The sequence below is a fragment of the Engystomops pustulosus genome, chromosome 2 (genome assembly GCF_040894005.1).
Source record: "Engystomops pustulosus chromosome 2, aEngPut4.maternal, whole genome shotgun sequence".
In the NCBI taxonomy this organism is placed as follows: Eukaryota; Metazoa; Chordata; class Amphibia; order Anura; family Leptodactylidae; genus Engystomops; species Engystomops pustulosus.
Window position 1 is genome coordinate 164,008,693 of NC_092412.1, and position 21,509 is coordinate 164,030,201.

The 21,509-nt window shown below is 43.8% G+C and overlaps 1 protein-coding gene across 1 annotated transcript in view; it reads left to right on the forward strand.

Annotated features, from left to right (window-relative positions):
* The window catches only part of ILRUN (inflammation and lipid regulator with UBA-like and NBR1-like domains), a 92,176-nt gene that overhangs the window by 50,172 nt on the left and 20,495 nt on the right, over positions 1-21,509 (forward strand). The window contains exon 2 of the mRNA XM_072137201.1: positions 6,485-6,639. Within this exon, the coding sequence (XP_071993302.1) occupies positions 6,485-6,639 (155 nt within the window). The remainder of the gene's footprint in view (positions 1-6,484; positions 6,640-21,509) is intronic.

Consider the following 21,509-nt stretch of genomic DNA (forward strand, 5'->3'; position numbering starts at 1 on the left):
CTTTACCCTCAATCTTTTTATAACTTAGTAAATATTAACACAGCCACTGCAGTTCAACTTTGTTCATCACATCAGGATTTAATGTTCTCAGATCTAAATACTTCACTGTGCTTCTATAGCTAAACTTATTTACAGAGTCAACCGCTCCCTACACTTCCGCTGAAAAGTTTGGGGTCACTTATTTTTTAAAGTAAAGCACATTTTATTTCAATGAAGCTCACATTAAATGAATCATAAATACACTCCTATACTTGTAAATGTGGTAAATGACTATTCTAGTTGCAAACATCTGGTTGTAATTCAATATCTACATAGATGTTTATAGGCCCATTTCCAACAACCACCACTTTAGTCGTTTAATGGTACATTGTGTTTGCTAACTGTGTAAGAAGGATGTTGAAAACTGTTTAGCTGATTAGAGAAGCAATAAAGCTGACCTTTCTTGAGCTGGTTGAGAATCTGGAGCATAACGTGTGTGTTCTATAGAACTCTCACAATGGCCAGAAAAAAGAACATTCATGTAAAACTCGACAGGCTATTCTTAAAAATGAAGGCCATTCCACGCAACAAATTTCTTAAATACTGAAGATATCCTATAACAGTGTGTACTACTACCTTCAATGGAGAGCACAAACAGGCTCTAACCAGAGTAGAAAGAGAAGGAGGCCCCACTGCATTACTAAGCAACAAGACAAGTACAGTCTCTAGTTTGAGAAAACCGCTTCATTAAATAGTACACATCAAATGCCTGTGTCGACCTCTACAGTGAAGAGGCAACTCCAGGATGCTGGCCTTCAAGACATAGTGGCAATGAAAAAGCCAAATTTGAGACTGGCTTAAATAAGGAAAAGATTAAAGGGAACCTGTCACCAGGGACCTCATTTTCTCTAAAGACAGATTACATAAACCCACTACAGCTGCATTGCAAATATGCCTTTCTGCTTTCTCTAAACATTTGCATTACAATATAATTGTCTGTCATAACTTGCTTTGCACCCTGAAAGAATCCTCTGTGTAGTCCCAGAGGTTGGGCTTTGGTTTGGATGCATTTCAGAAAACAACATGTGACTTGTCTGTGCTGCTCACTCCTCAACTCTCAGCCCTCAACTTCACCCTGCAACAGGACAATGACCCGAAGCACACCTTCAAATTATGCGTGAACTGTTTAGGGAAGATAAAGGCAGCTGGTCAGAGGTCGCATTAACGCCTCACCACGCGTCATAGACGCGTGATGAGGCGCCATTACCCCCCAAAATAATTGCCATGCGTAAAGTTACGCTTAGCAATTATTCCGTGTAGCGCGCAGGTTGAGCGGTTCAGCGCGCCGGACTGCTCAGCGGGACATGTGACTAAGGGGCGTGCCGGAGAGAGACCCGGAGTTAGAGCACCGGCCCCAGGGGAGACATGTGGACAGCGGGGCTGCTGCTCCCCGTCCTGCTCCATCTCTACCTGCCCGCAGCTGCCTGCGTTTGTGTGATCCCGACGGGACTTAAGAGCAAGGCCGGGTGAGTGTAGTGTAGTTTGTAGTGTAGTGTTGTGCGTGCTGTGTGACTGTAGTGTTGTGTAGTGTTGTGCGTGCTGTGTGACTGTAGTGTTGTGTAGTGTTGTGCGTACTGTGTGACTGGAGTGTAGTGTTGTGCGTGCTGTGTGACTGGAGTGTTGTGTTGTGCGTGCTGTGCGACTGACTGGAGTGTTGTGTTGTGCGTGCTGTGCGACTGACTGGAGTGTTGTGTTGTGCGTGCTGTGCGACTGACTGGAGTGTTGTGTTGTGCGTGCTGTGCGACTGACTGGAGTGTTGTGTTGTGCGTGCTGTGCGACTGACTGGAGTGTTGTGTTGTGCGTGCTGTGCGACTGACTGGAGTGTTGTGTTGTGCGTGCTGTGCGACTGACTGGAGTGTTGTGTTGTGCGTGCTGTGCGACTGACTGGAGTGTTGTGTTGTGCGTGCTGTGCGACTGACTGGAGTGTTGTGTTGTGCGTGCTGTGCGACTGACTGGAGTGTTGTGTTGTGCGTGCTGTGCGACTGACTGGAGTGTTGTGTTGTGCGTGCTGTGCGACTGACTGGAGTGTTGTGTTGTGCGTGCTGTGCGACTGACTGGAGTGTTGTGTTGTGCGTGCTGTGCGACTGACTGGAGTGTTGTGTTGTGCGTGCTGTGCGACTGACTGGAGTGTTGTGTTGTGCGTGCTGTGCGACTGACTGGAGTGTTGTGTTGTGCGTGCTGTGCGACTGACTGGAGTGTTGTGTTGTGCGTGCTGTGCGACTGACTGGAGTGTTGTGTTGTGCGTGCTGTGCGACTGACTGGAGTGTTGTGTTGTGCGTGCTGTGCGACTGACTGGAGTGTTGTGTTGTGCGTGCTGTGCGACTGACTGGAGTGTTGTGTTGTGCGTGCTGTGCGACTGACTGGAGTGTTGTGTTGTGCGTGCTGTGCGACTGACTGGAGTGGAGTGCTGTGCGACTGACTGGAGTGGAGTGCTGTGCGACTGACTGGAGTGGAGTGCTGTGCGACTGACTGGAGTGGAGTGCTGTGCGACTGACTGGAGTGGAGTGCTGTGCGACTGACTGGAGTGGAGTGCTGTGCGACTGACTGGAGTGGAGTGCTGTGCGACTGACTGGAGTGGAGTGCTGTGCGACTGACTGGAGTGGAGTGCTGTGCGACTGACTGGAGTGGAGTGCTGTGCGACTGACTGGAGTGGAGTGCTGTGCGACTGACTGGAGTGGAGTGCTGTGCGACTGACTGGAGTGGAGTGCTGTGCGACTGACTGGAGTGGAGTGCTGTGCGACTGACTGGAGTGGAGTGCTGTGCGACTGACTGGAGTGGAGTGGAGTGCTGTGCGACGGACTGGAGTGGAGTGGAGTGCTGTGCGACTGACTGGACTGGAGTGGAGTGCTGTGCGACTGACTGGACTGGAGTGGAGTGCTGTGCGACTGACTGGAGTGGAGTGGAGTGCTGTGCGACTGACTGGACTGGAGTGGAGTGCTGTGCGACTGACTGGAGTGGAGTGGAGTGCTGTGCGACTGACTGGAGTGGAGTGCTGTGCGACGGACTGGAGTGGAGTGCTGTGCGACGGACTGGAGTGGAGTGGAGTGCTGTGCGACGGACTGGAGTGGAGTGGAGTGCTGTGCGACTGACTGGAGTGGAGTGGAGTGCTGTGCGACTGACTGGACTGGAGTGGAGTGCTGTGCGACTGACTGGAGTGGAGTGGAGTGCTGTGCGACTGACTGGAGTGGAGTGCTGTGCGACTGACTGGAGTGGAGTGCTGTGCGACTGACTGGAGTGGAGTGGAGTGGAGTGCTGTGCGACGGACTGGAGTGGAGTGGAGTGCTGTGCGACTGACTGGAGTGGAGTGGAGTGCTGTGCGACTGACTGGAGTGGAGTGGAGTGCTGTGCGACTGACTGGAGTGGAGTGGAGTGCTGTGCGACTGACTGGAGTGGAGTGGAGTGCTGTGCGACTGACTGGAGTGGAGTGGAGTGCTGTGCGACTGACTGGAGTGGAGTGCTGTGCGACTGACTGGAGTGGAGTGCTGTGCGACTGACTGGAGTGGAGTGCTGTGCGACTGACTGGAGTGGAGTGGAGTGCTGTGCGACTGACTGGAGTGGAGTGGAGTGCTGTGCGACTGACTGGAGTGGAGTGCTGTGCGACTGACTGGAGTGGAGTGCTGTGCGACTGACTGGAGTGGAGTGCTGTGCGACTGACTGGACTGGAGTGGAGTGCTGTGCGACTGACTGGACTGGAGTGGAGTGCTGTGCGACTGACTGGAGTGGAGTGGAGTGCTGTGCGACTGACTGGAGTGGAGTGCTGTGCGACTGACTGGAGTGGAGTGCTGTGCGACTGACTGGAGTGGAGTGGAGTGCTGTGCGACGGACTGGAGTGGAGTGGAGTGCTGTGCGACTGACTGGAGTGGAGTGGAGTGCTGTGCGACTGACTGGAGTGGAGTGGAGTGCTGTGCGACTGACTGGAGTGGAGTGGAGTGCTGTGCGACTGACTGGAGTGGAGTGGAGTGCTGTGCGACTGACTGGAGTGGAGTGCTGTGCGACTGACTGGAGTGGAGTGGAGTGCTGTGCGACTGACTGGAGTGGAGTGGAGTGCTGTGCGACTGACTGGAGTGGAGTGGAGTGCTGTGCGACTGACTGGAGTGGAGTGCTGTGCGACTGACTGGAGTGGAGTGCTGTGCGACTGACTGGACTGGAGTGGAGTGCTGTGCGACTGACTGGAGTGGAGTGGAGTGCTGTGCGACTGACTGGAGTGGAGTGGAGTGCTGTGCGACTGACTGGAGTGGAGTGGAGTGCTGTGCGACTGACTGGAGTGGAGTGGAGTGCTGTGCGACTGACTGGAGTGGAGTGGAGTGCTGTGCGACTGACTGGAGTGGAGTGGAGTGCTGTGCGACTGACTGGAGTGGAGTGGAGTGCTGTGCGACTGACTGGAGTGGAGTGGAGTGCTGTGCGACTGACTGGAGTGGAGTGGAGTGCTGTGCGACTGACTGGAGTGGAGTGGAGTGCTGTGCGACTGACTGGAGTGGAGTGGAGTGCTGTGCGACTGACTGGAGTGGAGTGGAGTGCTGTGCGACTGACTGGAGTGGAGTGGAGTGCTGTGCGACTGACTGGACTGGAGTGGAGTGCTGTGCGACTGACTGGACTGGAGTGGAGTGCTGTGCGACTGACTGGACTGGAGTGGAGTGGAGTGCTGTGCGACTGACTGGACTGGAGTGGAGTGGAGTGCTGCGCGACTGACTGGACTGGAGTGGAGTGGAGTGCTGCGCGACTGACTGGACTGGAGTGGAGTGCTGCGCGACTGACTGGACTGGAGTGGAGTGCTGCGCGACTGACTGGACTGGAGTGGAGTGCTGCGCGACTGACTGGACTGGAGTGGAGTGCTGCGCGACTGACTGGACTGGAGTGGAGTGCTGCGCGACTGACTGGACTGGAGTGGAGTGCTGCGCGACTGACTGGACTGGAGTGGAGTGCTGCGCGACGGACTGGACTGGAGTGGAGTGCTGCGCGACTGACTGGACTGGACTGGAGTGGAGTGCTGCGCGACTGACTGGACTGGACTGGAGTGGAGTGCTGCGCGACTGACTGGACTGGAGTGGAGTGCTGCGCGACTGACTGGACTGGAGTGGAGTGGAGTGCTGCGCGACTGACTGGACTGGAGTGGAGTGGAGTGCTGCGCGACTGACTGGACTGGAGTGGAGTGGAGTGCTGCGCGACTGACTGGACTGGAGTGGAGTGGAGTGCTGCGCGACTGACTGGACTGGAGTGGAGTGGAGTGCTGCGCGACTGACTGGACTGGAGTGGAGTGGAGTGCTGCGCGACTGACTGGACTGGAGTGGAGTGGAGTGGAGTGCTGCGCGACTGACTGGACTGGACTGGAGTGGAGTGGAGTGCTGCGCGACTGACTGGACTGGACTGGAGTGGAGTGGAGTGCTGCGCGACTGACTGGACTGGACTGGAGTGGAGTGGAGTGCTGCGCGACTGACTGGACTGGACTGGAGTGGAGTGGAGTGCTGCGCGACTGACTGGACTGGACTGGACTGGAGTGGAGTGGAGTGCTGCGCGACTGACTGGACTGGACTGGAGTGGAGTGGAGTGCTGCGCGACTGACATGTGTGCGGTGTTTTACTGAAACTTTCATACTCCTTCTCGGGTAAAAAAATACTCCTCAAAAATGATGAGAGGACTATTTTTACCCTTCTGGAAAAATGTTAGTGCGACCTCTGCAGCTGGTATTATAATTGTAATGCAGTGGCCAGCCAGTAACCAGATCTCAACCCCACTGAGCGGTTGTGGGAGCAGATTGACTGTATGGTACGCAAAATGGGCCTATCAAGCCAATACAACTTGTGGGAGGGGCTTCTGGAAGCTTTGTGGGTGGAGGGGAATTCTCCACATTACCTCAGCAAATTAACAGCTAGAATGCCAAAGGTCTGAAATGCTGTAATTGCAGCAAAGGGAGAAAACTTTTGATGAAAATTAGTATTTCAAATGAGAAAAAAAAAGTGTCACTGCTTGGACTATATTTTCTATTCATTTTGCAAGTCATTTGAAAAATAAGTCTGGGCGCCCCCAAACTTTTTTGAGTGGGTCTGTGTGTTAAATAAAACCCATAATACAAATAAATATATATAATTTTTGTGTAATTGAGTGCAGTCGAGTCCAAATGTAGACAACAGAAAATGGCAGCACTCTAATTGTGTGAAAAAAAAGGTGTTTATTCCTGAAACTGAAACGTTGCATAGGATGGAATAAACACCCTTTTTATTCACACAATTGGAGTGCTGCCATTTTCTGTTGTATATATATAATGTTGTCTGTTATATATATTATATATATATATATATATATTATATATACATGTATATATTTATTTTGTGTGTGTCTGTGTATATACATTTATTTTGGGAATCAATAGAAAAAAAAACTGCGATAAATAAAAAATATCTGTGACCATGTTTTATAATTTTTAATTTTTTTTCTTTCCTTTCCTTAGGAATCTACAGGCTGCTATTGGGGCATATTATGACTTTGAAAGTCCTAATGTCAACATCCCTTGCATGTCCTTTGTAGAAGATGTAACAATTGGAGAAGGAGAATCTGTACCTCCTGATACCCAATTCACAAAAACCTGGAGAGTGCAGAATACAGGTAAGCAAAGCCCTGAAATTTTGCATATATATATATATATATATCTGAGAGCGAGCGACAGACAGAATTAACAAATTCTATTTATTATAGCCAAGAGCAGTTATTTAGTATCCAGGGCAACACCACAATCTACAGCTTGTGTATATATATATATATAAGCTGTAGATTGTGGTGTTGCCCTGGATACTAAATAACTGCTCTTGGCTATAATAAATAGAATTTGTTAATAAATCGAATCGCTGCCTGTCTGTCGCTCGCTCGCTCGCTCTCCCTGCCTGTCTGTCGCTCGCTCTCCCTGCCTGTCTGTCGCTCGCTCGCTCTCCCCGCCTGTCTGTCGCTCGCTTGCTCTCCCTGCCTGTCTGTCGCTCGCTCGCTCTCCCTGCCTGTCTGTCGCTCGCTCTCCCCGCCTGTCTGTCGCTCGCTCGCTCTCCCCACCTGTCTGTCGCTCGCTCGCTCTTTCCCCGCCTGTCTGTCGCTCGCTCGCTCGCTCTCCCCGCCTGTCTGTCGCTCGCTCGCTCGCTCTCCCCGCCTGTCTGTCGCTCGCTCGCTCGCTCTCCCCGCCTGTCTGTCGCTCGCTCGCTCGCTCTCCCCGCCTGTCTGTCGCTCGCTCGCTCGCTCTCCCCGCCTGTCTGTCGCTCGCTCGCTCGCTCTCCCCGCCTGTCTGTCGCTCGCTCGCTCGCTCTCCCCGCCTGTCTGTCGCTCGCTCGCTCTCCCCGCCTGTCTGTCGCTCGCTCGCTCGCTCTCCCCGCCTGTCTGTCGCTCGCTCGCTCGCTCTCCCCGCCTCTCTGATCGGTCCCCTACTTAAGAACACTCGACTTACAGACGACCCCTAGTTACAAACGGACCGCTGGATATTGGTAATCTATTGTACTTTAGTCATAGGCTACAATGATCAGCTGTAACAGTTATCACAGGTGTCTGTAATGAAGCTTTATTGTTAATCCTGGTTCTTATGACAACCCAACATTTTTAAAATCCAATTGTCACAGAGACCAAAAAAGTTCTGGCTGGGATTACAATGATAAAATATACAGTTCCGACTTACATACAAATTCAACTTAAGAACAAACCTACAGACCCCAACTTGTATGTAACCCGGAGACTGCCTGTATGTGTATGTATTATGTATGTATGTGTGTGTGTATGTATATATATTATAATATTTAATATAAAAATTATATTTAGAGGTGGGGGGATCTGTCGCTACATGATACCGGTGATAAATAGGGCCTAGGGAAGGGAGGCCTTATACTACTCAAATCCCCAACTTTCCCCCAGCCTCAGCTTATTTAGCCTAATGGAGCCACTACTACTAAGGGTGGTGTCACACGTGACGCTTGAACCAGTTTCTAGTCCGTTTTTAGTCATGCGTTTTCAATCCTTTGAAGAGCACATGCGGTTTTTTTAAAACTCATCCGTTTTTAATTAAGATAATTGGGAAACCCGACAACAACGCATGTATTTTCGTAAAAAGCATGTGTTTTTTAACTGTGGAAAACTCATGACTAAAAATGGACTAAAAACTGGTTCACAACGCCACCCTAAGACATAAGCCATAAAACTCTTAAGACCAATACGTTTATTAAAGACAGTTATGGAGTTATGAAGCATCTCAGCCAAGGGCAAATACATTTTTGGAAACCTGTGTTCCCGTAGTATCATTTTGGTTGTGTCTATTTAGGCTCTAGCACCTTTGGGTCTAGAGATAAATATCTCTGGATAGGACCATAGCAAATTGGTCAGGTTTGGTATCCATGCGATCTAGGGATTCACCCGGATCTATTGATACCAGAACCATGACCCGTAGACTTCCCCTTGAGCAGCTATGGCTTCTCCAGGGTTTGAGACGTGATACCTGGTAGGAGGAACCCATGACCCCTCTTGGGGGTGGGCAGAGGTGTGTCTTCAGACGCCTCTGAATGCGCCTTGTCTTTGTCTGGGAACCCATTTTAACATCAAATGCAGAGGAAGATCTTAAATGAAACCTACCATTTAATTTGATACATTCTGATCACTACACTGATGCAGGATCTTTGGTTAATCTCTGAGCTGAGTGGTTTTGCTGAAAAAACAATTATAACATTCCTTGGGAAAGCGGAGTCAGGTTGGCTGATTAGATAAACACATTACACATTGATCTTGTAATTACAAATGGAGGTTAATCATAATCATACACAGCAGCTGTGCAGCAATTGATTAATCTGCCTTCAGGCACAACCCATGGATTACATCATTCTCTCCTGCAGCGAATAACTCACATGCTAGGAGAAGTGCTGCCCCAGCCATGGAGGCGACAGAGCTTCATTATCATAATGTTATATCATCAAAATCACTCGGCATAAGGATTAAGCAAGATATGATCCTGCATCAGTGTAGTTACAGCATTCTCAAGGTATGTTTGCTTTATAATGCTTCAAATCAAATGGTAGCTTTTCTTTAAGGTGTGGACTATCAGGTTCCATTAGGCCCACAAGGTAACTTACTGAACTGCTGATACTTGTAGTCCTACCTTTGTATTTTGTACTCTGCCTACTGTATATATCGCTATTGTGTATATTGTTTTGTTTAGTGTGCCCTAAAGGCAATTACATATAAAACTTAACCTGTGTTGCTCTTTTATCTCGATCCATGAATCCCAGGTCCATGTCTCACTAATATACATGCTAACGGTTTGGTTCCTCACCCTATATAATCCCGTTACGGACCAGGCTTATATTAAAGGAGAACTGGTAGCAGCTCCTTGGGTTGATAAGATTGGTTCTCTGAGGGAAAGGGGTCTTATAGCCATTCAGGGTTGTGTTTTATTGTTGTGCCATATCCGGAGGTTGTGTGAACAACTTGCGTTCTGGGAGTGTCTATAAAAAGAAAAAATAAGTGGCCTTACATACCCTTCAGGGTTCTGAAACGTCATGGTTTCCTTCACAACGCCTGATGCCCTGCTATATTAAGAAAATTAATGCCCCATAAAAGGTTGAAATGAGAATTCTGGGACTAGGCTTACGCGGCTTACAAATAGAATATCGATTTTCCCTGTTTTCAGAATTTACTATTTTGTGGATAAATGTTTTAAATGAAATTTTACATATTTATCATTAAAACCACCTATATAACCAAACCATTTTCAAATCTGCACCCCTCGAACTATCAGAAACCGCTTTTAAAAAGATTGTTAACCCCTTGAGATCTTCAAAGCAAAGCGTCAGAGGGTATTTCCTTTAACCCCTTCCCGACATTTGACGTAATAGTACTGCATCGCGGGAGGTGCGTTCCCGCAAAATGCAGTACTATTACGTCATGCTTCTGGCGCCGGCTCCTGAACGGAGCCGGCGCCAGAAGCTGCAGGTGTCAGCTATATATTATAGCCGACACCTGCCTCTAACACCCGCGATCGGAGATTTCTCTGATCGCGGGTGTTAACCCCTTACCGGGGGTGTCCGCTGCTCCGATCGCAGCCCCGGGACTGCCGGTGCCCGGGGCTGCGTGATCCTCCTTCCTGTAGCTGGGTCCCTGGCTCCTGACAGGACCCGGCTGTAACACACTGAGCATGCGCATCTGTATTACACTGTGTAGTGTGAAGAAGAGCTTGAACAAGTGATCAGTGGATCACTTGTTCAAGCTTACCTGTAAAAGTTAATAAAAATGTTAAAAACATTATTTAAAATAATTTTTTTATAAAAATAATTACAAAAACACAAATATTCCCTATACACATGCAATAAAGTGAAAAAAACACAAAATCGCCAAAAAACCCCACATATTTGGTATCGCCGCGTCCGTAACAATCCGTACAATAACTCAGAAACATTATTGGACCCGCTCGGTGAACGCCATAAAAACAAAACCCGAAAAACACGCCAAAAATGTACATTTTTCATAAAATCTCTACACAAAAATGTTCTAAAAAGCGATCAAAAAAAGTTATGTGCGCAAAAATGGTACCACTGAAAAGAACAACTCAACACGTAAAAAATAAGCCCTAAACTAGCTCTGTCAACCAAAAAATATTAAAGTTACGTCTCCGAAAAGCTGGCGATGCAAAAACAGATGAGATTTCCTCTATATTAGTTTTTATCCAGTAAAATTGTAAAAATAAATGAAAAACTATATAAATGAGGTATCACCGTAATCGTAGTGACCTATAGAATGAAGATAATATAATATTTTTAGTGTACGGTGTACGACCCCCAAAAAATACGAAAAGAAAACCAAAATTGGCAATTTTCTTTTCACCCATACATTCAAGAGTTAATAAAATCTCATCAATAAGCTAATGACCCACTAAAATGAAGTATTTGTAAAGTGCATCTCATGTCGCAGAAAATAAGCCCTTATATGTCCAAATTGCCAAAAAAATAAAGATTGTATAGCCAATAAAAATTGACAATGCATAATCTGCTCTGAATGGTGCAGCTCCCTTCGATGCCCTGGCGTGTGCCCATACAGCAGGTTACCACCACATATGGGGTATTGTTATACACGGGAGAGATTGGGTATCAAATTTTGTGGAGCGTTTTGGTATTTTATCCACTGAGAATTTGTACATTTTTTGAAAAACATATTAATTTAGCCAAAAAAATTTTACTTTCAAAATTGCATCCGATTTTGTTTTAACCCCTGTAAAACAATTAAAGGGTTAACAAACTTCATAAAAGTTGCTTCACGTACGTTGAGGGGCGTAGTTTCTATAATGGGGTAATTTATGGGGTTTACTTTTATTTAGGTCTCTCAAAGTGATTTGAAACCTGAGCAGGTCCCTCAATAGCAGGATTTTGCGTTTTTTATGAAAATGTGAAAACGTTCAAAGGCCCATAACATCCTACAAAAATAAGAGTATGCATAAAAAACCATGTCCACATAAATTAGACATTTAGTGAATGTTAGTTATTACGTTTTTTTGCGGTTATGACTATGTATGGAAAAAGTAGAACATTTTGAAGTTCAAAAATCAAAAATTTTTACAAATTTTCACCAAATATCTGATTTTCTCATAAATAAATGCAAAACATACCACCAAAATTTTTAAAATAACCTGAAGTACGATGTGTCACGAGAAAACAATTTTAAAATCACTTGGATATGTTAAAGCGTTCCGAAGTTATAACCACTTATAGTGACACAGGGCAGATTTGAAAAAATGGGCCGTGTCAGGAAGGTGAAAAGTGGCTTCAGCGTTAAGGGGTTAAATGACATTCTGAAAAAGCTAGTGTGAGAAGCATGGAAAGATCCAGAAAAGAATTCTAATCTCAAAAAATTTCAAAAAGAGGCTTATCTTTGAAACCGAAGTTATGAGATTCTTGTACAAAAGTAGATGTACAGGTCACCAAGGTTGTCTTCGAAGATGCAGCCCAGTTAAAGGACCTGATGGAGAGAAAATCTGATTTGCTTTTAAAGAAGACGTGGGAAACTTCTGGTTGGTCTGAAGTGTAACTTAGCTGCTACAGCAGTAGCTAGATCTCTGCTGTATTGGTTGGGTGAACTAGAAACCCATCTCAGGGAACGAACACACAGAGCGACCATACTTTAAAATGTTCCCCTCCTGAAGTCAGCTACAGCCTTCCTGGTGGACACAGCGGCAGAAGGGATCAGGTTCTCCTTTAAGGAAGGAGCCTTAACAAATGCATCAAGAAGGGCACTCTGGTTGAAACAATGGGGAGGTGACATCCGCTCAAAAACTGAGCTATGTAGTATTCCTTTTATGGGAGAGTTTGTATTCGGACCAGAGATTGACACAATAAATAAATGGTTTTCCTAAGAAAAACTCACAACCAGAAAACAGCCCTTTCGTGACTTCAAAAATACAAAGGACACGTATGAAACAAAAGGAAAAGGGGTCGCTGGAGCTACCCATTAGGAGGTAAAGGGAAAGTTTTTCTCTTCTCCGCTCCAGCAGACCAGAATAGGAATAAGAAACGGTGAAGCCACAGTAGGAGGAAGACTAATCAGCTTCAGGGAACAGTGGCCAGAAATAACATCAAACCCCTGGGTCTTAAATATTGTAAATCATGGTTACAAAATAGAATTTAATCTTCCTCCCACAAAATACATGACTAGCTCTTCTTCCATTTCATCTGCCTCTCACCTTCTCATCTGACAAGAAATTTATTGTGAAAATCTGGTTTAATTATTCCTGTTTCCCAAGATCAACAAAATTAGGTTTTTATACTTCTCTCTTCTTGGTAAAGAATCCAAATTGGACAAACCGTCTGATCATCAACCTGAAACACCTCAACAGGTTTATCATCTACAGAAAATTTCAAATAGAATTGGTAAGATCAGCTACACATATTTTTCACAAAGATTCCTTAATGTGCACCATAGACTTAAAGGACGCATACTATCAAGTCCCCAATCCACCCAGCATCTCAAAAGTTTCTAAGATTTTCTGTCCTGTCTCCAGAGGGTTCCACATTACACTTTCAGTTCTGTGCATTTCCTTTTGGGATTTCCTCAGCTCGAAGAACCTTCACCAAGATTATGGTAGAAGTGGTATTCTTTCTCAGACTTCAGAACGTATTGATTGTTCCTTACTTAGATGACCTACTTATCATGGTCAAGACTGACAAAAACTATTTTTGTTGAGATCTTACATTAGGAACTTTGTTGAAATTGGGTATGGTTGATAAATTATCAGAAGTCAGAACTGACACCTGCCACACTAAGGAAATTTCTGGTAGTCCACCTAAACTACTCTTACCAAATGTCATATCTCCCACAGGAAAAAGAGAATCGCATCAGAGATCAAATACAGAGGTTCAGAAGAAAATCTTGTATCTCCGTCAGAGACGCCATGTAGATCCTGGGACTACTAACTGCATGTATTCCTTCAGTAGTCTGGTGCCAGGCCCACACCCGGGTACTCCAATGTTGGATCCTAAGGTCCTGGAACAGGAAATCGGGAGGATTGGACAAAAAAGTCAACATCCCTTCTACAGTCAAGGGGGATCTTCTATGGTGGTTAAAGGAAACAAATCTAAGAAGAGGTCTGCTTTGGAAAACGGTCCATACATCATAGTTCAGATGGACGCAAGTCAGATTGGTTGGGGAGCGCAACACTTTCTCAGCGGGAAGGAGATGCATCCAAACAAGTGGTGTCTAAATTGTTTTTCACTCTCTAACATCCCTACGGGGTATTCCCCGTGTAGACCAGGTCGCTACAAAGGAAAATTCTAAAAGTCTACATTACTTTTCTCCTGAAAAAAAAGAGACCAGAGAACATCTGGACGCATTCTCTCATTTCTGGGACACTCCTCTTGCCTATGCCTTCTCCCTTATTCCCCTGATTGCCAGAGTTCACTAAAAAATATACCAAGACAAAGACAATCCTGATATGGCCAAAATGGCCAAAAAAGAGCTGGTATCCACTGTTGAAAATAATGACAATGCACGATCCAGTGATCTTACCAATGTCTGGGAACCTTCTGCTTCAGGGTCCGTTTCAACACTCCGACCCAGGTAGACTACAATTATCAGCACGGATCCGAATACCTAAGTTCGCACGGGCTTTCCTCCAGTGTTATCAAAACTCTGAAGGCAATTAGAAACCGTCACATTTGCAATCTATCATAAAAAAATAGAAGAAATTCCCATCCTTCTGTAGAGATAAGTCACCATGTCAAACTAACCCAAATATTTTACAGGTTCTTGACTTTCTTCAAAAAGGATTTGGGGTTATCTACCAGCACACTTTAAGGTTCAGGTCTCAGCGCCTTCTTCGATTAACCTCTCATCAAGCCCAGGTGGGTCAAGAGATTTATCTCTTCAGCCTCTAGAATTAAACCCCAGATGGGATCTTTTATGTGTACTCAACACTCTAGTCAAAGAGCTGTTTGAACCAATAGAGAATTCGAACATTAAGGATTTAACCTTAAAAACAACCATTCTGATAGCTATTACCTCGGCCGGGTGGTTGGGTGAGCTACAAGCTACATGTATAAGAGAACCTTACATGCACATTCTTGATGACAGAATTATTCTTATGTTAGACCCGAATTTTGTTCCAAAGGTGGTCTCAGATTTCCACAAGAATCACATTACCATTCTCCTGTGAGAACCCATTCTCTGAAAAAGAACGAGAATGGTACTCATTGGCTGTCAGACTTGGTGTATTTCCAGAGAAAGAACAAGGGGAGGCTATAAATGGCAATATCTTCTTGCAATGATATTCAGAACACTCCAGTACCTTCAGGGTTGAGAGCACATTCAACTCAAGCTATGTCTACGTCTTGGGCAGAAAAAAGTGGAGCTTCGCTGGAACAGATCTGCAAGGCCACAACCTGGGCCTCCTCGTCAACCTTCTCAAAACATTAATGTTTGGATTCTCAAAGGACTTATCCTTTGGCAGAAAGGTGTTACATGGAGTAATCCCTCCCTAAAAATGAGGACTATTCATTTTGTAAGTCTCCATGTGGGCCGTCATGGGTGACGAAATGGAAATAGTGAACTAGTTACTCACAGGTAATTCTGTTTCCATTAGTCATTCGTTACTTGCCTTGACTTCACAGGGTCAAAAATAATTGTATGTGATCAAAACATACTAAATAAAAATTGTTGCATCTTCCTCAGTGTGGTTATTTTGTAGTCTCTGGTGGGAGGATGCGGGATGGGTCCATTCAATCTCTCTTCTTCCTATCCCATCCCTGCAGAGGTCAAGGGGCATCCTCCAGGTGGGCCGTCATGGTGGACTAATGGAAACAGAATTACCAGTGAGTAACTAATTCACTATTTTTACCTATTTTGTCCCACATAAAGTGCAATAAAAAGTGATCAAAAAACTGTTTTGATACTAAATTGGTACTGTTGTAAAGCACAACATGTCACGCTAAAAAGAATCTCTCATCTAGCTATATAGACATAAAATGAAGAGTTATTCTACTTGGCAAATGTTGCTGCTAAATTATTGAATTTTTTTTCCCCATATGGTGTACAAAATAAGTAAATTGTAAGAACTTTGGTACCGCTGTAATCATACTGACCCGTTGAAGAAAACTTGGCTTATGGTGAACCAAAAATAAAAAAGTCAAAAGTCAATTACAGAATTGATGGGTTTTTTTAATTGTATTTTTATTGAAAGAATTTTTTTTATAATACCTCATAGATAATCTACAGAGTATGTACTTGCATATAACTAGACATGGAAATCTGAAACTGTAGCTGAAGAACGTTTAACATAACATATATTACAAGTTGTGATCTGAGATGGTTGGTTCCCAACAGCATTGCGTAGTGTGGGTATCTCGTGGGTTTGAACAGGCCTCTAAGTAAGGAGGAAGTATGAAAAAAAACAATACAAATAAGAAAACTTAACACGGGAGGAACAGATATGGACAAGACGAGAAACACAGGGAATAATGTATCAGGGAGGACACATTTTAACGTATACTGTGCAGAAATGTCATATACTGCAATACAGTTGTATTTCAGTATACGGCAGGAACGATCTGACTAGGGTAAATGTAACCTAGAGCAGTGATGGCAAACCTTTTAGAGTTCGAGTGCCCAAACTGGAACCCAAAACCTGCATTTTTTTTTTTTAAAGTGCCCCCCCTTTCCCTAGAACGGATATAAAATATAATAAACAGTAAAAATCGCAAACACATTAGGTATCGCCGCGTCCCAAAATGCCCGATCTATCAAAATATAAAAACAGTTATTGACAGTGGTGACCTCCGAGACGGGAAATGGCGCCCAAATGTCCGAAATGCGACTTTTATACCTTTTTACATGACATAAAAAATGGAATGAAAAGTGATCAAAATGGCGCACAGTCCTCAAAATGGTAGCAATGAATGCGTCGGCTCATTTCACAAAAAATTACCCCTCACACAGCTCTGTGCACCAAAGTATGAAAAAGTTATTAGCGTCAGAAGACGGCAAAATTTTTTTTTTCCTTTTTCGTACACATTTGTTTAATTTTTGAAAATGTATTAAAACGCAATAAAACCTGTATAAATTTGGTATCACCGTGATCGTACCGAACCAAAGAATAAAGTAGAGGTGTTATTTGGAGTGAAGAGTGAAAGTCGTAAAAACTGAGCCCACAAGAACATGCGGTTTTTTTTAAATTTTTCCACATTTGGAATTTTTTTTCCTGCTTCCCAGTACACAGCAAGTTATAATAAATAACATCACAGGGAAGGAAAATTTGTTACACACAAAATAAGCCCTCACACAGGTCTGTACGCAGAAAATGAAAAAGTTATGGATTTTTGAAGGTGGAGAGAAATGAGCGAAAAAACCCTGCGTCCTTAAGGGGTTAAGCGGCACTGGGACAGGGAGGGTCTCAAAGAGGTAGAGTCACTTGGACAAGTGACTCTACTTAACGCCCAAAATACGACCAAATAATGACTTTTAGAAAGTAGGCAGCGTATGTGGGCATACATAGGGGAAAACGATGCCGATACAGAGATTTATGAGCGGGATAGGCGGATTCCCAAGTGGCGTATAGTATCTTCACGCCACTGGTAGGGGAAGTTAGCCTTGAGAATGGAGGTCTGATCTGAAGAGACGTTTTTTGGCAGTATTGACCTTATAGAATTGATGTTTTTCTACAACCTACCCCCACAATTAAGTTTATAAATTTTCAGCAATGAGGAATAGCCAGCCCAAAATAGTCCCTCTAGAAAGTGCATCTCATCCCCAAATAATAAGCCCTCGCATGGCAACATTAAAGGGAAAACAAATAATTTATAGCTTTAAGTGTGCCATGAATGAACTAAAATCTATAAGACAAAACTGGCTAATGCATGCCCCCCCCTTCCCTTCTGTGCCTTGCTGTACACCCCTACAGCAAGTAACATTCACATGCAGGGTGTCTCTGTACTCTGGAGAAATTGCATAACAAATTTTAAGATTTGGTTTTCTTTCTTTATATTTTGTGAACGTGTACATTTTAGGGCTAAATGATATTACCAACCAATTCTAAATTTCGCCTCTATTTTGATTTAATTACTATGAAGATTTCAAGAGGTGAACAATCTTCCTAAAATCAGTTCCTGATAGTTTGAGGGGTACAGATTTGAAAATGGGTTGATAAATAATATTAGAAACTCCCTATATATTTAAAATTTCATTTAAAACCAAAAATGATTCCCCCAAAAAGTTCTGAAATCTCCTTGAAAATATGGAAAACCGATGTTCAATTGTAAACCCTATTGCATTAAAATATATTATCCAGACATTTGAAAAATGAAAAAATCGTAATGTTTGTCATATGTTGAGGTGGTCAAACTATCTGCTTGAAAATAAGATGATTTTGCAAATGGCAAATTCTTCAAAAAATGTATAATTTATTTTTTTCTTATAAATAAAAAATTTGCCAGCCAAAATTTGCCCCTAAAATAAAGTACATCATCTGACGAAAAAATCACTTTGATAAGTAAGTGTTCAAAAGTTCTAACAATATAAAGTGACACGGTCAGAATACCAAAATTGGGGCTTAGCCTTAAGCTATATAGCCAGCCTTGTGTAGTATATAGCCAGTCCCCTTTAGTATGTAGCCAGCTGAGTGTAGTATCTAGCCAGCCAGACCCAGCACATAAAAAAATTACTCGCCTTCCGACGGACCTCGATGCTGGGCTCAGCTCTCCGATGTTCCTGTCCCCGTGGCTCCTTTTCTTTCTTCTCTCCTCTGTACCAGACGGCGCATGGATGTGCCTCTGCTGGCCAATACAGCAGGGAGAAGAAAGAAGAGTAGTCACACCGGTAGAGCTGAAAGGTGAGTATGCAAGTTTATTTTTTATAGACTCGCGTATAAGCCATGTCGGGTTCTTCAGCACGTTGTGCTGAAAAACTAAGCTTATTATACCCAAGTATATAAGGTAATCGTATTGAGTTGGGGAGTTTTTATTTTACTAAAAACTTTGTTTTCATTTTGGTAATTACACCTTAGTAGTGGTTCAGGATCAAATCATTCAGATTTGTATACAAAAGGTATCAGCATTGCAATGGATAGTGTTGAAAGTGTTCTTTTATACACCAGGCACACAGAAGCATTCAAGCTCTTTATACTTTATGTAACCATACTAACCTTTCATTCTTTTGTGTTTAGACAAATAACCACTCCTATAACACTGCACCATCTATCAGGAGCATCTATCCTTACTCTGCTCCACAGTTTTGTTTAACACTTCAAACAGAAGTCCTGCTAACATTAAGATTTAGCAAATACCTTTTCTCTTTCTCTTCAAAACCCATTTAACCCTTTCCCTGCCGTATCTCATATGTCCTCACAGGGTCACACCTCTATGGCCAGGTGGACCAGTGGTTCTACCGGTGGACCTCGACACCTGTGAGCTATGGAAGAGGGCTGTGCACCCAAGGCAGGCCCTTACCATTGATGCCAATAGTACTCGATGCATCGATGAAACAGACGTCTTGCATTTGCAAGACGCAAATGCATTGTCAGTGAGTGCGGGAGACTTCTAGGCGCACGTTACATTCTGACCCCAGATGCGCGGCCGAGTGATGACATCATCACATGGCCGCGAATCCTGTTCCCTTTCCATCCAGCTGCAGCAAGGAGAAAAGGGGAGAGAACTTCAGAGATGTCTGAGGTAAATTCGTATTTTTATTATTTTTAACGGCCATTTTTTTTGGAGGGGTGGGGGGCGGTCTTACCATGGAAATTTGTGCTGCTGTGAATTGTATTAAATTGAAGCAGCCTAAATGTAAAATAACGATTTGAGGGGAGCTACTTGTAATTAATATGGGGGGGGGAGCTCTTTGTATATAATAGATTAACTTTGGGGGTCTATATCTGATGCAACAACTATTGAGGGTCTTACTTATCATTGTAACAATTTGGGCACCTATATGTAATGAACTTGGGGGAACGGTAATGTAACAATTTTTGGAGGTGTTATTTGTAATGTGACGATTTGGGGGGCCTATATGTAATGTACTAATTTGTGAGGGACTTTTGTTATGTAATATTTCAAGGGGGCCTTATGTAATGTGCTTATTTTGAGGGGGTCTATATTTAATCCACTAATTTAACCCCTTAAGGACCAGGCCCTTTTTCGTTTTTGCGTTTTTATTTTTTACTCCCCACCTTCAAAAATCTATAACTTTTTTATTTTTCCATGTACAGAGCTGTGTGATGGCTTATTTTCTGCGTAACAAATTGCACTTCGTAGTGATGGTATTAAATATTCCATGCCGTGTACTGGGAAGCGGGAAAAAAATTCTAAATGCAGTGAAAATGATGAAAAAACACATTTGCGCCATTTCTTGTGGGCTTGGTTTTTACAGCTTTCACTGTGCACCCTAAATGACATGTCTATTTAATTCATTGGGTCAATACGATCACGGGGATACCAAATTTGTATAGGTTTTATAATGTTTTCATACATTTACAAAAATTAAAACCTCCTGTACAGAAAAAAAATTCTTCATTTTGCCGTGTTCTTGCGCTAATAACTTTTTCATACTTTGGTGTATGGAGCTGTGGGTGGTGTCATTTTTTGCGACTTCTGATGACGTTTTCAATGCTTCTATTTTTAGGACTGTTCGACATTTTGATCACTTTTTATAGAATTTTTTCTATTTTTCAAAATGGCAAAAAAATGCCATTTGCGACTTCGGGCGCTATTTTCCGCTACGGGGTTTAACGCAGTGAAAAACGGTTATTATATTTTGATAGATCGGGCATTTTCGGACGCGGCGATACCTATTGTGTTTATGATTTTTACTGTTTATTTATATTTATATCAGTTCTAGGGAAAGGGGGGTGATTTGAATTTTTATGTTTTTTTAATATAATTTTTTTTTTTTACTTTTTTTTATTTATTTTTTTTACTATTTTACAGACTCCCTAGGGTACTTTAACCCTAGGTTGTCTGATTGATCCTACCATATACTGCCATACTACAGTGCAGATCGCACATTATAATAGATAGCCTCGATCATGACAGCCTGGGGGAGTGACGATCGGAGCCAAGATGGCGGGGGAGTGACGATCGGAGCCAAGATGCAGCTTTGCCGGCGGCAATCAAAGGGTTAACACCCGCGATCGGTGCAAGCACTGATCGCGGGTGTTAGCGACGGGCGTTTGCTTCATTATGAAGCAAATGCCCGGTGAGTATGAAGAGGGCTCAGCCTGTGAGCCCTCTTCATACTCCCCCATGCGCAGTAAGACCTAAGGGTACGTCTTATTGCGCTATGGGGTTAAAGGGGCCTATGTGTAATGTGATACATTAGTGCATTACATATAGGCCCTCTCAAATTAGCACATTGCATTTAGGCCCTCTAAGTGCGTTACATATATGGCCCCTCTCAATTAGTACATTACAAATGTAGCCCCGCCAAATAATTACATAAAGCCCCCCCCCCTCAAATTAGTACATTACTTGTGGGCCCCCACAAATTGAGGGGATTTACATGTAATGCACTATTTTAGAGGTGCCTATATGTAATACGATAATTTGAAGGGTCCTCTATGTAATGTACTAATTTAGAGGGGTCTATATGTAATGTGATAAATTGAGGAGGTCTATATGTAATGTAATGATTTGTGTAATACGTAATGCACTAATTTAAAGAGGCCTATACTTAATGTACTAATTTGAGGGGGCCTTTATGTAATGTACATTACATATAGGCCCTCTCAAATCATTACATTACATATAGTCCCCCTCAAATTAATGCATTACATATAGGCCCTCCAAATCATTACATTACATATACCACACTCAAATTAGTACATTACATAAAGACCCGCAAATCATTACATTACAAATAGGCCACAAGCAAATTAGTACATATAAGCCCCTCTAAATTAGTGCATTACATGTAATCCCCTTAAATTAGTACATTAACTTTATTTAATACACTAGTGTAGAGGGGCCTATATGTGATAATTTGAGCGGGCCTGT